This window comes from Vitis vinifera, chromosome 19 (assembly GCF_030704535.1).
Source record: "Vitis vinifera cultivar Pinot Noir 40024 chromosome 19, ASM3070453v1".
Lineage (NCBI taxonomy): Eukaryota > Viridiplantae > Streptophyta > Magnoliopsida > Vitales > Vitaceae > Vitis > Vitis vinifera.
This window is the reverse complement of record NC_081823.1, coordinates 26,596,223-26,610,377: the sequence shown is the minus strand read 5'-3', so window position 1 is coordinate 26,610,377 and position 14,155 is coordinate 26,596,223. Positions and strand designations below refer to the sequence as shown.

The 14,155-nt window shown below is 35.0% G+C and overlaps 2 protein-coding genes across 2 annotated transcripts; both read left to right on the top strand.

Annotated features, from left to right (window-relative positions):
- Positions 1–3,837: 3,837 nt before the first annotated feature.
- On the top strand, positions 3,838–6,354 carry LOC100246643 (uncharacterized). The gene is made up of 3 exons (XM_010646787.3): positions 3,838–4,370; positions 4,461–4,808; positions 5,671–6,354. The coding sequence occupies exons 1-3, from the start codon at positions 4,047–4,049 to the stop codon at positions 6,163–6,165; spliced, it is 1,167 nt and encodes a 388-aa protein (XP_010645089.1). The 5' UTR covers positions 3,838–4,046; the 3' UTR covers positions 6,166–6,354.
- Positions 6,355–6,683: 329 nt separating this feature from the next.
- LOC104877794 (pentatricopeptide repeat-containing protein At2g13600) lies at positions 6,684–8,684 on the top strand. The gene has a single exon (XM_010646788.2). It carries the CDS (start codon positions 6,684–6,686, stop codon positions 8,682–8,684), a length of 2,001 nt encoding a protein of 666 aa, XP_010645090.1.
- The last annotated feature ends 5,471 nt before the right edge of the window (positions 8,685–14,155 follow it).

Below are 14,155 nucleotides of genomic sequence, written 5' to 3'. Positions count from 1 at the left end.
CCATCTGTTCTCCGTGTTTTTTTTTTTCTTCCCGTTCTCATCTCTTCTCCAGCACAGTCTCAGTCTTGATTCAAGGTTGTGAAATTTAAATCCAATGGCACAATAGCAAAGAGACCCCTAAAACGGATCCAGAAAACACAGGGAGCAAGAAAATCCATTTTTTTTTTTTTTCCTTGGGGTTTTTGCTTGGATTTTCTCGGAAATCGAACGAGGATGAATTTTCCCGGAAATCGAATGGGGGATGGATTTTCTTGGGAATCAAACGGGGGTTGCAAAAAAAAAAATAATAATAATAACATGATTAGATTAGTACCTGCGAGGATTGAGAGTCGCAGAGGAAAATAGGGCCTTTTAGGGATTCTCTCAGTTGGAGGGCAACTTCAGAAAAGGGCTTCTTGATGCCCGAGAGAGGGAGAGAAGTGGGTGGCATTTTTAATTTTTGGTTTTAGTAGAGATAAAAAATAAATTAACAAATCACAAGAACATAATTTTTAATAAAGTTAAAGATTAAATAAAAAAATATTAATAAAAATAATTTTATTATGTTTGATTTATTTTTAAAAAATATAAAAAATATTTTTATTTTTAAATTAATAAAATAAATAATTTTTTTAATTTAAATGAACTATATATCTAAAAATTATTTATAAATTTATAATATAAAATTACTTGAAGAAAATATTTTATTAATTAGAAAAGAAAAAAAAACATCTTTCAAACGTGTCTTTTGTTTTATTTGTTCTGATTTTTTTTTATTAACTCAACCAAACATGTTTTTTTGTTTTTGAGAACAAAAACTGTTTTTTAAAATTCAGTTCCCAAACATAATTTTTTTTAAAAAAACACCAAAAACTGTTCTTAAAAACTGTTCTCAAAAACTATTTTCCAGAACAGTTTTCAAAAACAGCAACCAAACAGGCCCTTAATTCCTAGTCTAGGCTTTCAAGTTAGTTTTCAGGCTAACTTAGCTTTGGGCTAGGAATTCAATTAATTACTTTCAGAATCAAACAAAATAAATTAAAAATTATTAATTGAGGTGATGGGATACATTTCCCACTTTTATATTTTTTAAAATAATATGTAAGATTTTTTATACAAAAATGGATACACAATTTGTGTATTTAAAGCATGTTTAAAATTTTATAATTGAAGTAAAAAAAAAAAAGAAATTACTCTCTCAAATATTTATGTAAAAAGTGGGAACATAACTTGTGCACTTGAAAACATTTTTTAAAATATTTTAAATTCAAGTAAAATTTTCTACACAAGAGTTTTATATTTTATATAAAAATAAAAACTAGAGGCGGCATTCTATATTTATATAAAAATAAAATAAAGTAAAAAAGTGGGTTCAAATATTATTTAATTAATAAAAGATACATCCTCTGGAGTTAAAAAAAAATTAAAACTTCAAAAAATCGAAGAAAAATATAATATACTGTGATATCCTAGATTGTCTATAGTGATGGACAAATGAAAGACTTTATAATCTTATTCATCATTTTGAAAATGGCTTAGGTGGTGTTTGTTTTTTTACTTAATTCTAAATAGAACCTTAATGCTTAATAGTGTTAAATATTAGGTTATTTGTTTTTGTAGTATTTTATTTCTATTAAGTATTAAAAAGTAAAAAAAACCAATATGTTATTTTTTCTATTTAGAAAAAGCTACATATTTTAGTTTTTTTTATTTAGTAAAAAGTTTATAATAAGTCATGAAAAAGTAAAAAAACAAACAACCTAAATTCTAAAACTAAATTGTTTTTAGCAAAAAGCCAAAAAAACAAACACCACCTTAATTAAACTTAAAAATTAACTCGTTGAATAAGTAAACAATTCAATTGAATAATAACAACAAAATCAAGCGGCAAGTCTTATCGGTTGAATATATAGTAGCAACAGTGCTAACTCTCATTTCTTATTGAATTGACTGATCAACTTTCGATTAAATTTTTGGATTCTATAATTCACAAAAAGTTTCATTTAATTTGAATTTTTATTATTTTGGGAATAAATCCTAAAAAAAAATACTTAGGAATGCTTCATTATATATAATGTTAAGAACCCTTTGCTCTCATGCTTAAACATAAAAATAAATAAATAAATAACTAAGAGACCATTTAGTGTGATTAAGCTAAGCTCAAACTAGGTTAAGCCGTGTTCAAAGGGTTTCAACTTGATAATATATAAAATAAAAATATTTTACAAAATTATAAAAACATAATCAAAATGAGATAGAGCATCATCCATCATCCTTAATAAGATGGTGATGGATTAGCTACTACGAACATACAAGACACACATGTGATTACAAAATGGATATTAAAATCTCTCCATTGAAAGCCACATATTAACCTTTCAACCTTAGCTTGAAAGATATCACCATCCTTCATCTACCATTTAATTCACTTCTCATCCAATTGATGCCGACTTTCCACCATTATCTTCTTATACATTCTTCCTCAAGCATGCAGGCCTACCAATTATCATCAAATTTCTCTCCATTTGGACGACATTCAATGACCCTATGCTACTATTAATTCAATTTAATTTAATTTAATTTAATTTAATTTCATGTTATTGAATATTAATTTTTTAAAAGCATATGGTTTTCAATGAAAGAGCAGTCCACCCATGATTAGTTTTTAGACCTTGGGATAAAATGTATATATCTTGCATGGTGGATGGTGACCCATCAAGCTTGTTCCTCTCCCCTCCCCCCCTCCCTCCACCTCCCAACAAACTTTTTTTTTTTTTTTTTTTGCCTTAGTATTTTTATTTTAATGTTGGAACCCAACCAAATATTGCTTTGGCCATGCCCTACTCTAAATATAGCCTCCTCTCATTGATTGGCTCCATGGTTTGGTAGGATTACTTTGAGTCTATTGTTTTTTTTTTTTTATCTAAAAATAAATTATTAAATAGATAAATATCATCAATAAGAAGGGACTATATAAAACCTTGTAAGACTTAACAAAAAAGAATTTAAAAAAAAAAACTCCAAGAAAATTTTCAAGTAATTACATATGTATAACAAAGAAAACATTTTATCAATAAAAAATAATTGGTCCAATGACCTAATAGAAGCATTCAATGACATTCATAACATATTTCAATATTTTAATGGACATCTATGCTCTAAGTGCATTCTATCCTTGGATAGTGTTGTTACTCATGAAAAAAAAATTAATTATATCATTGTTTAAAAAAAAACAAAGAAAGAAAGAAACTTAATTTGGTAATATTTGAAAAATGGATTTTAAAAAATAGAACAATTTTGAAAAATAATTATTTTTCATAAAAAAAAAATATTGTCTAAAAATATTTTTCAATTTTCAATTACTATTAAGAAAACGATATAAAAAATTGAAAACATGTTTAAATTGTTTTTAAAATAATTTGAATGTTGGTGAAATGTGCTTTTTAAGTTAAAAGCAATCATCAAATTAAGAGGTCCTTCCCTTTTCATGCACTTCTTTATTTTAAAATTAAAATATGGATAAGGTTGTTTCTTAAAAATCCTTTTTATAAAATTCATTAAATGGTTAGGAAAATTCAAGTTTATGAATTCGAAGTCATTGATCTCCAACCATTATATATATATAACCCAACTTGGAGGAGTGTGACAATAAATGGCCTTGAAAGTGAAGATGAGTAGTTACTTTATCCTAAAATAAATGAAATGGTGGGGCAGTCAAATTAACTTATGGGTCTGACCAAAGACCTAGAGAGAGAGAGAGAGAGAGAGAGAGAGAGAGAGATCAGAGGGTAATCCTCATCCCTCATCCCTCACTTGGAGCTTCACAATGGAATAAATATAAAAATGAAACGACAAGAGCAGCCTAAAAAGAAACCAAGAATAAAGCAAACACATCCCAACATGCTACTTCTCCAAATCCTCCTCTCTATTATTATAAAACCCTTTCTCTGCCCTTCCCCACATAACTTGTCCCTTTTGTCCCTATTCACCCCCATTTTCTCATCCATATTCACAACTCTCTGCACCTTCCTTCTTCTTCTTCTTCTTCTTCTTCTTCTACACAGTTCATGGCTTCCAGAGCTAGAAAGAAGCAGCAGAGATGGTGCACACAGCCTCTAACTCCTCTAATGGAGGGCCCAGATCCTGAAATGCAAGAAGAAGGAACCAAGAAGGAGAGTTCCTGGGAGGTCATCAGAGAATGGTTCCGCCTGCAGAAGGGTGGCGGCCTTGGGGTTCATGGAAGCAGTAGCTTCTCCCTCTCTTTATATGGAAACATCCCCTCCAAAACCCAAGACTTGAGGCTTCTGCTAGGCGTCCTGGGCTGCCCTCTCGCCCCCATCCCCCTCGCCACTGACCCACTTCACCGTCTCCATATCAAGGACATCCCCATAGTAAGTATATATACTTAATTAATCTTCTACAACATTTATGTATATGAACCAGCTCTGCTCATCATGAAATATATATGGGGTAATGAGCAGGAGACGTCGAGTGCCTGTTACATCATACAGCAGTACTTGGCGGCAACGGGGTGTCTGAAGCAAGAGAAGGGGATGAAAAATATGTACACCACGGGGACGATGAAGATGATATGCTGCGAAACGGAGATATCGACGGGGAAGAGTGTGAAGAGCTTGGGGACGAGGAGTGGGGAGAATGGGTGCTTTGTGCTCTGGCAAATGTCTCCCGGAATGTGGTCTCTGGAGCTGGTGGTGGGTTGCAACAAGGTCGTCGCCGGCAGTAACGGCAAGATCGTCTGGCGCCACACCCCTTGGCTCGGCACCCACGCCGCCAAAGGCCCCCACCGCCCTCTCCGGCGCATCATTCAGGTACATAGATACATACAAATTTCCTCCTACAATTTTTTTTTTGTTTGTTTGGAAATTAAATTTGAATAAAGAAAGAGGAGGCGGAATTGAAGAAGGGGCAAACGAATGGAAATGGCTGACAATGATAGAGAAACTGTCTCCTTCTTTACCCAACACTTTGCTTTTTCTTTTCTTTCCTTTTTTTTTTTTTTTTTTTTTTTTGTCTGAGAAGCTGAGAGTGAGTGATGGAGGGCACGTGGTCCACTTTATTACGTCACCAACGATCACAAACCTCGGGATTTCCACCTCTTATTCTGTTAAAGTGTTCCGCGTAGTATCTTATCATATCCCCTCCCTTTCACTTTTCCTTTTTTTTAACACTTTACTGCATCGTGTCGGATTTTATTGCATTTTATACCCTACTTCTTTTGGCTATTTCCACTTGTTCCCTTCTTCATTTTGTCTTATTCGATTAATTCCCAATTGTAACCACCTTTTTCAGCTTTTTCTTCTGCTACGCCCCTCAATTACTCCTACTATGTTTTTCAAATTTACAAATTTAACACAAGAAATTATATATATGACAAGAAAAAATCTGAAGAAAAAAAAAACCCTCAAATAACACTATAATTATACAAATCATGATGGTCGAAACTGCAATTATTTTAGGATATTGAAATATAAATCTCAAAACTGTAATAATTGTCATTTAGCTAATAAGTTCATGGATATTAAGGTTTAACAAATGGTGCTTGCAAATGTTGGAAATCAAATTCAAATAACTATTAATTCTAAGGTTTTTCTAGTCCAAGAATAATTGTACATTTTTATTAGGTTGACTTGAAAGGTTTTTCTAACCCTACCATGACGGTAAATTGTGTAGGGTTTGGATCCAAAGAGCACGGCTAGCCTGTTCGCCAAAGCCCAATGCTTGGGCGAGAAACGGATAGGAGAAGATGACTGCTTTGTCCTAAAGGTGGCGGCCGACCGGGCGGCAGTGATGGAGAGAAATGAAGGCCCTGCAGAGGTGATAAGGCACGTACTATATGGATACTTCAGCCAAAAGAGTGGCCTCCTAATATACCTAGAGGACTCACACCTCACAAGGGTTCAAGCTCCTGGAAATGACACAGTCTACTGGGAGACCACCATAGGAACCAGCCTGTGGGACTACCGGGACGTCGATGGCGTGATGATCGCGCACGAGGGGCGGACCATCGCCACGGTTTTTCGGTTTGGAGAGGTGTCCATGCAGCATAGCAGGACAAGGATGGAGGAGCTGTGGGTGATAGATGATGTAGTGTTCAATGTTCCTGGCCTCTCCTTTGATTACTTCATTCCTCCTGCTGATATTTTTGATGTTGATAACTCACCATGATGGACTAACAATAGGGTTTTTTTTTTTTTTTTTCCTTTTTTTTTTGTGGGTTTAATTTGGTTTGGGTTACACTAATATTGGTGGATCAACGTTATAACGGTGTAATTTTCATGGGGATTGTGCAGTTGGTTTCTAGTCATTAAGCCAAATGACCAAATTAATCAAAGAATGCATTCGAAGTCTTGGAATAATGTAGGGATTTTGAGTCTGTTCACCAATGATTTTAAAAAATAACTTTTAAAAATAATTCTTAAAATGATTAAATACGAAAAATAATTTTTTTCACTTATTCTAAACACTTGAAAACAAATAAAAAAATTTTAAATATTTTTTATGTTTTTAAAAAAATTAATTGATCTAGAAAAAGACGACTTATTTTTAGATTAAAATTTCAAACAAGCTCTTTTAAGTTGGAAAATAATTTTTTATATTATGTTTTCAAGAATAGAAATGAGAGAGAGAGAGAAATGAAAGGGTCCTAAGAAAGCCACAAGGCTCTTGGACTAACCATAATTTCAATGGGCTCGCAAAACGCCCTCTTAATCCTCTACTCTGAACAAGGAAAATGGCGGGAACTAACGGCCTTTTACCACCAAATCAGAAAACAAGGCTTTGAGCCAAACTCCTTCACCTTCTCATCTCTCCTCAAATGCCTTTCCTCTTCCCAATCTCCTCTCCTTCATGCCCAGCCCCTCCATGCCGACGCCGCCAAGCGCGGCTTCGTCTCCTCCGACCCCTTTGTGACCAACGACCTTCTCACGGTATATTCCCGATGCGGCTCACCGCAAAGTGCTCGCAAAATGTTTGATGAAATTCCTGTTCCAGGCCCATTCTGTTGGAACACCATGATATCTTGCTACTTCCGGGAATCCCATTGTGGGGCTGCTCGGGAGCTGTTTGATCGAATGCGTGAAGCCCATTTGGCTAATGATGTTACTTGGTCTGCGGTGATAGCGGGGTATGCTCAGAATAGCAGGCCTAAGGATGCATTGTTTGTATTCAAGGAGATGAGGGGGGAGTGCGATGAAATGGGCTCTCCCTTGTCGCCAATGTCTCACACCATTACAAGTGTTTTTTCAGCTTGTGGGCAGTTGAGGGATGTTATTTTGGGAGAACAAATTCATGGGTATGTGATGAAGATAAGCAGTTATGTTGAGAATGATGCTTTTGTTGGGAGTGTTGTTGTTGATATGTATGGTAAGTGTGGTTTTGAAGAGCTTGCGAGGTTTGTTTTTTATTCAATAGTGGACAAGTGCGTTGTAGTTTGGACGGCACTGATTGCAAGCTACGTCTGTAATGAGTGCCCTTGCCCAGCTATTGAAGTTTTCCGGGAGATGATTTATGAGGGCATGGAGCCAAATTGTGTTACTCTATCTTCTCTAATTTCAGCTTGTTCCCAAATCCCAGACTTGATGTTGGGTAAGGAAATTCATGGTTTCATTACTAGGAGAAGAGCAGCAACAACTCCAGATGTTTTCATTTCAACATCCTTGATAGATATGTATGGTAAATGCAATTACATGGTGTATGGTCATCGGATATTTGAGAAGGATAAAACATACCCAAGATGTAACACAACAGCTTTGTGGAATGCAACAATTGCTGGGTATATGGAGAATAATTTTGTTAGTGATGCTTGGGATGTGTTTAGATCTATAACTCATGGTGAAGGGATTAATCCCAATACTGTTACCATGTCCATTGTTCTTCCTTTGTGTGCTAGATCTTCCCAGCTCCTCTCAGGTAAGGAAATCCACTGCTATGCTCTTAGAAATGGCTTGGATCAAGAAATCTTTGTAAGTAATGGCCTAATAGACATGTATTCCAAATGTGGAAAGCTTAAGCTGGCGGAAAATCAATTTAATAGAATGATGAATGAAAAAAACAGGATTTCATGGACCTCCATGATTGATGGGCACGGGATACATGGAGATGGAGAAGGTGCAATTAGAGTTTTTGAAAGCATGGTAAGGGAAGAAGTCAAGCCGGATCATATCACATTTGTGGCTCTCATCTCTGCTTGTAGTCACGCAGGCCTCTTGGAACAAGGTCTTAGATACTTCGAAGAAATGAGTAGAGAGTATGGAATTGTACCCGTGGAGGAGAATTATGGGACTGTTGTTGATTTGCTTGCACGAGCTGGGCGCTTCAAAGAAGCCAGGGATCTAATCGAACGAATGCCTATAAAGCCTGGTGCAAACGTTTGGGGGGCATTGCTTGGTGCCTGTAGGATCCATGGAAATGTCAAGGAGGCTGAGCTTGCCGCTCATTGTCTGCAAAAACTTGAACCAAAAGATAGTGGTTTTCAAAAATTGTTAGCCAGTATATATCTAGAGGCTGGGAGGCGAGAAAATGCAGAAGATTTAAGGAGTCAAATGAGAGAAATGGGCATGGAAAAAAGGCAAGGATTCAGCTGGTTGGAGACTAAGGAAGAAATTTATGAATCCATTGACAGCGATAAGCACATTCCCGATACAACAGAGACTTGGAGTCCTGAACAACTAGAGATTTCAGATTAAATGATAAAATTCATCTTGAGGATATCAGTTGAAGATTATACAATGATGCCATAAATCTTCAGGCAGCAATATTATATTAATCTTCCCTTATTGGAAGTTACAAATTTATTTGTCACGATTTTGGACCCACTAGAGTGGGAAATATCCATGTATATTAGAGAAAGAACGAATTCAATGGAAACCTGAGTTTCTTCTTTATTTGTTGTACACATGATATATGCATTTTCATCATGACCTTTTTAATATTGTTGTACTCAGATTAATTTTCCTATCTCATACCCAAGTTAGATATTGAGTACCCACAACAATTTTTTGTGTTATCAGAGCTCATCGGACTCACTCAAAGAACCTCTTGACTTTTTATCTTCTCCTTCTTGTCTAATCCCCTTACATTTCTCTCTATTTACAGTTACTTCTGATTCATGTATGATCATCCCATGTTTGATGAAACCTTTTTTGTTGTTTCATCTTCTAAAAATGGTCACTATAATTGATTCTCTGAAAAAGGTGAATATTTCCGGCTTCATGTTCTGCTGCTCTGTCTTTTCCAGTGGAGAAGAGTCTGGGATTTGCAATGATCCATTAATATATGTCGACATGTTAATGCAAAACTCCTTTCTTTTAGTTGCTATGTTATTCTCATAGGCAATTGGTGCAAGTTTGAGATGCATGATATTAAGAATGGTCTTCTGTTTCAGCACTTCAAGGGAGGCACCGTGTAATGGTCTGCTCCCAACCGTGTAGATATTGTCTACTTTGGACCCAAAGGGGCCCTCACAACTTTAAAACGTGTCTATTTGGTTAAGAGGAGCCTCTACATATATAGCGCCAAAAACTTTCTCTCCTATCCGACGTGAGACATCACAAACACCCCTAGTTTAATACAAATAAATATTCTTAGAAAATTTAATTTAGATAAGTTAGAAAAAATAAATAAATTAAATAGTAATAATAGTTTAATACAAATAAACATTCTTAAAATATTTAATTTAGATAAGTTTGAAAAAAATTATATTATTATTTAGAAAGATGAAAATAATATTAGACGGTAGTAATAATATTAGCATGAAAAAATAATCAAGATCCCTAATATGCTAAATAAAATATTTTTAGGATTGTCGAATTTTTACCTTTAGATAATTGTGAATGATATTATGTTAGGTGGGAGGAGTAAATTCGTCAAGCTAAACACTTCAAGTTTTTGAGCGCTTCTTCAAGGTAAGGGAAATTAATGCAAATTTTTACAAAAGAAAATAATTTCCTTTTTATATTGTATTTTGAAAAGTGTAAAAATATTATTTTTATCTTTTTGCATGGATCAAATATGTGTTTTGCATGGAAAATATATTTGAGAATCTTCTTTGTTTCTTTATGAAAAGTGAAAAATTTTGGAGATATGATATTTTGTTTTGCAAGTTTGAATTAATGAAATAAAGTGTTTGACTCTAGTTCCTATGGCCCTAGTCAATGGGTTATAATTGTTGACATTTCTATTACCCTAATCAATGTGTTATAATAGTTGATATTATATGGCCCTAGTCAACGGGTTATAATAGTTGACTTTATGGCTCCTAGTCAACGGGTTATAATTGTTGACTTTTGGTTTTGTTCACCTTAAATGAAACAAATTTGAAACTAGTCACTCATTTGTGAAGTTCCACCTAATTGGGTACCATTTGTTATTTGATAACCAGAATAATATATTTTGAATGCATTTGATTTGGTTTTGATGAGAAATTATTTTGAAATGGATATGAGAAAGTTTGTTGAAAAGTTTGAATATATTAGTATTTCGAACTCAAAAGTTTTTTATAAAAATAAGTATATGTTATATCTCCTATTTACAAGCATGATTGAAAATGTTTTATCAATGAAACTGTATTAATATTCCTTATTAAGCTTTAAGCTTATGCCCCTTCGTTAATAATTTTTCAAGTACTCTCAGTTCGGGTGAGGAGTGACGGTTAGGAGGGGAAATTGGCTTGTTAGGACTTTTGTCAAAACTCTCTTTATTTTGAGCATTGTTAGATGTTAAAATTTATTTTCCATTGGAATTATTTGAGTTTTGAGTTATTTGGACAATAACACTCTAGTTGATGTGTTAGTTTTTTTAAAAAAAGTTGATGCTCGGAGACTTTAGAATTTTGTCCTATTACTCTGAATAGGAATTTGGTAATTGATAAATTTCTTTCTAGTTATAATATGAATATTTGTGTTGTTTCCATGTTGAGCCTTTGGGATTGAGGTGTGAAATGACCGTCATGCCCTTGGAGTGGGTTTTAGGGCATGACACACCGACACCCTACAGAAACTAACAATTCAATTACATTATACATTCACATTTATAAAGTGAGTAGGTTTGATTTTCCATAGACAGATTCACTGTTATATTGTTGGTTCCCTTACGCAGGGTGCATATTCATCCAAAATTTCTATGAAACAGAAGTGGGACTCATTTCAATTTCCATGGATGGAGAAACATATGTCAGAGCTACTACTACATTGCAATCCACCATTACCTGATTTTACATTTAAATCCCAATAAAGGGTAAGTTTCACTCAACCTGTTAAGTTTTTCTTGTTTTCTTTTTCATAGACTGATTGCAAAACACAACTAATGTGGTAGCAGAAGAGTCCAAACACCATGGGTCCGAACTATCTAACAATATTAGATTTTGAACAGAATAATTCTCCACTTGGTTGCATAAGAATCCAAAATTTCTTCTCTTTTTATCCATAGTGTGAGGTTCAATACTTTTCTCTTCTTTGTCTCTGTTTTCTTGACAATCAAACTAGCATAAAGGACTGGTAAATTTAGTGAGAAGCAAAATGGTCAACTGTCTTGGTATGAATGAAGATTTATTTGGAAAATTTAGCTAGAGGCACCAAAGCAATGAAACTGATCACCAATAATTCAAATTTTCTAACTCTCTCCTGTGAAACTCTAAACTAATCTACTTGTGGTCCATTTTGAATGCCTTTAGAATGCAATCTTTTGGATCTGTTGAACAACAAAGATTCTATCCTGGCCATAGAGGCCACTCGAAGAGCCCACTAAGGACCACTCGAAGAGCCCACTAAGGACCACTCGAAGAGCCCACTAAGGACCACTCTCTGAGTCATATGACCTCTCTCATAGACCCATTGAGAGATCTCTTTAAGCTCATTAAAGTTTCATTCCTTGCCACAGGACCACTTCATCAAAGCCCATTCGAGTTCCACTCAAAGCCCCTATCTTTTTGCACATTTAAATTGCGTTGCCAAGCATATTGAAGCTTCATTTTCCTCATTTTCTTACAAATCCCACACTCAATGTCGGCAAAACATACAAATAATCTGGGGAATATAGATAGATTTGATTACCCTTTAGCTTTTTCCATTCTTGTCCATGTACAGGTCTGTCTCTTAGCAAGGTTATCATTGTTGGTCCATGCCCGGCCACAAAGATGCATGCATCTTTGAATACCCTTGACTATATAACACATTCTTCATTTGCTTGACACTTAACTTGGAAAGCATATGCTACTCTTTTGAATGAGCTTTCTAACGAGAACTTTCTAGGAGGAAGTTCAACAAATGAAACCCATTAATGAACTGCCCTTGTAACTTGGTGGTCCTGATGAATTAGGACTCTAATCACGATCCATGCAATGATCGAAGTTTATGCCACATGACAATCATCATTTGAAAGTTATTATGGTCGAGATCTCAACTAACATTCAACTTATTTTGTAACACATTTTTAATTTCAAGCAGGTTGGACCAAGTCTTAGAATGATGATTTTCACATAGGAAAAGGTTTTGTTAAATGATGGCTTGCATCATGATCAACTTATTTTCTGACACTTATTCTGTCAAGCAGGATGCACCAAGACTTTGGAATGATGATTTCCGCATAGAAAAACCCTCCTGATACATGATGGCTTCCATTATGTTCAAAACAGAACTCATTTGGTTGCTTTGATAGTTTCAAGAGCCGATTTCAATTTATGCAGACAAGAAAACACTTGTGATTTCAATAGTCATTGGAGTATGACAATGTTCTAAAAGTATCACAGGAGAATGAAGATTGATTTACTCTTACATTTATTACGAAATGCACGGTGGTGCTTTTTCTTTTCTAGTGGTAATCTTATGGTTACATGTTTATGAAGAAATCAGCCTCTTTACTTTATTAAAAGGCTTTAAAAGCCAACTAATGGTAATGTACAATCGTCAAAAAGAAGAAGATGGATAGAAACAGCATGCATAGTATTTTCCCAGCCGATATTTTGACATTATTTTCAACTAAGTCACATTACGGTTTCATATCAGACCCCTCAAGACATAATTTTCCCCTTTCTAGTGGATCCATTGTGCAAAATACTCTTAATTTCCCAAAAAGGGATGAACCATGGCTAACTCATCACTTTCTTTCTTCGACTCTGGCTCAAATTATGGGAGAGGTGTCAGAGGGGAAGGACAAAGGAAGCTTCTGCAGCGTACTTTGTGACAGAGGAGTCATGACTGAGCAGACAGAATCCAATGTAAGGTACTCTATATGTATATGGAGCTGCAAATGATATTTACATGGGAAACCACGCCATGACCAAGTGCTTCCTTCAGCCTTCTTTATATTTTCGATGATTTGCAATAATAGGTGATAACCCTTATCATGGCATATATAAAAATCTATGTATAGGTTTCTGGGTAAACATGTACTTGTGAAGATACGCAAACCAATCCCTGATCATCAGCTTTTAATATAGTATTGCAGACTCAACTTTGCCCTCATAAAGATAGAAGCTTCCTCGGAATCTGCACGCATGGGAGTGCGTTGCATTCTCTCCTCCCCGCTCTAACCTTTAAATCTCTCCCTCTCTCTGTGCCTTGGCTTTTCCTCTGAATAAATGAGTAGTTAGCTTTTCCTCTGTTTATGAGTGGTATAGTGTGTATTGGGAGAGTGAGGTGATGGGAGCTTTGTTGCCAACTTGCAGCCATCCTCTTAAATTTTTTTCCTGCAACCGATAAAGGTGGTTGCACCGCCATCTTTTCTACATAGCAAAAGAAACCCTCTTCATGCGTCCAATCATAGACAACCAACCTAGAGAGAGAGAGTGTGTGAGAGAAGGAAAGAGACTTGGATCTTTTTCTATTTTTCTTAAAGGGAAGGAAGCCTCTAGGGTTTTTGGTCTCCATGAATCCTATGCCAGCACTGACTGATCAGCATTCATCATCAACCTTAAGAAAGCAAGCAGTATTATCACATTATTCTTTTACACCATTTGTTAAAGGATTACGTGGTGAAGTATGTGCTTTTTATGGTTACTTCTCTCTTTAATTGTCCTTCATGCATGGCAAGGCCCCATGTATATCTTAAAGGTGGGTCTAATAAACTTTTGATTAATGTGTATGATTAACATATATAACACTGTTCTTATAGTAGAATTGTCTCGATATTTGAAAGGAAAAGCTATCAATGTGTTAACCAT

Bases quoted from the DNA above. Each gene is read 5' to 3' on its own strand.
- LOC100246643 (XM_010646787.3), top strand. From the start codon at position 4,047: ATGGCTTCCAGAGCTAGAAAGAAGCAGCAGAGATGGTGCACACAGCCT. The intron at 4,371-4,460 runs GTAAGTATATAT...GGTAATGAGCAG, and splicing joins ATATCAAGGACATCCCCATA to GAGACGTCGAGTGCCTGTTA. The intron at 4,809-5,670 runs GTACATAGATAC...TAAATTGTGTAG, and splicing joins CTCTCCGGCGCATCATTCAG to GGTTTGGATCCAAAGAGCAC.
- LOC104877794 (XM_010646788.2), top strand. From the start codon at position 6,684: ATGGGCTCGCAAAACGCCCTCTTAATCCTCTACTCTGAACAAGGAAAA.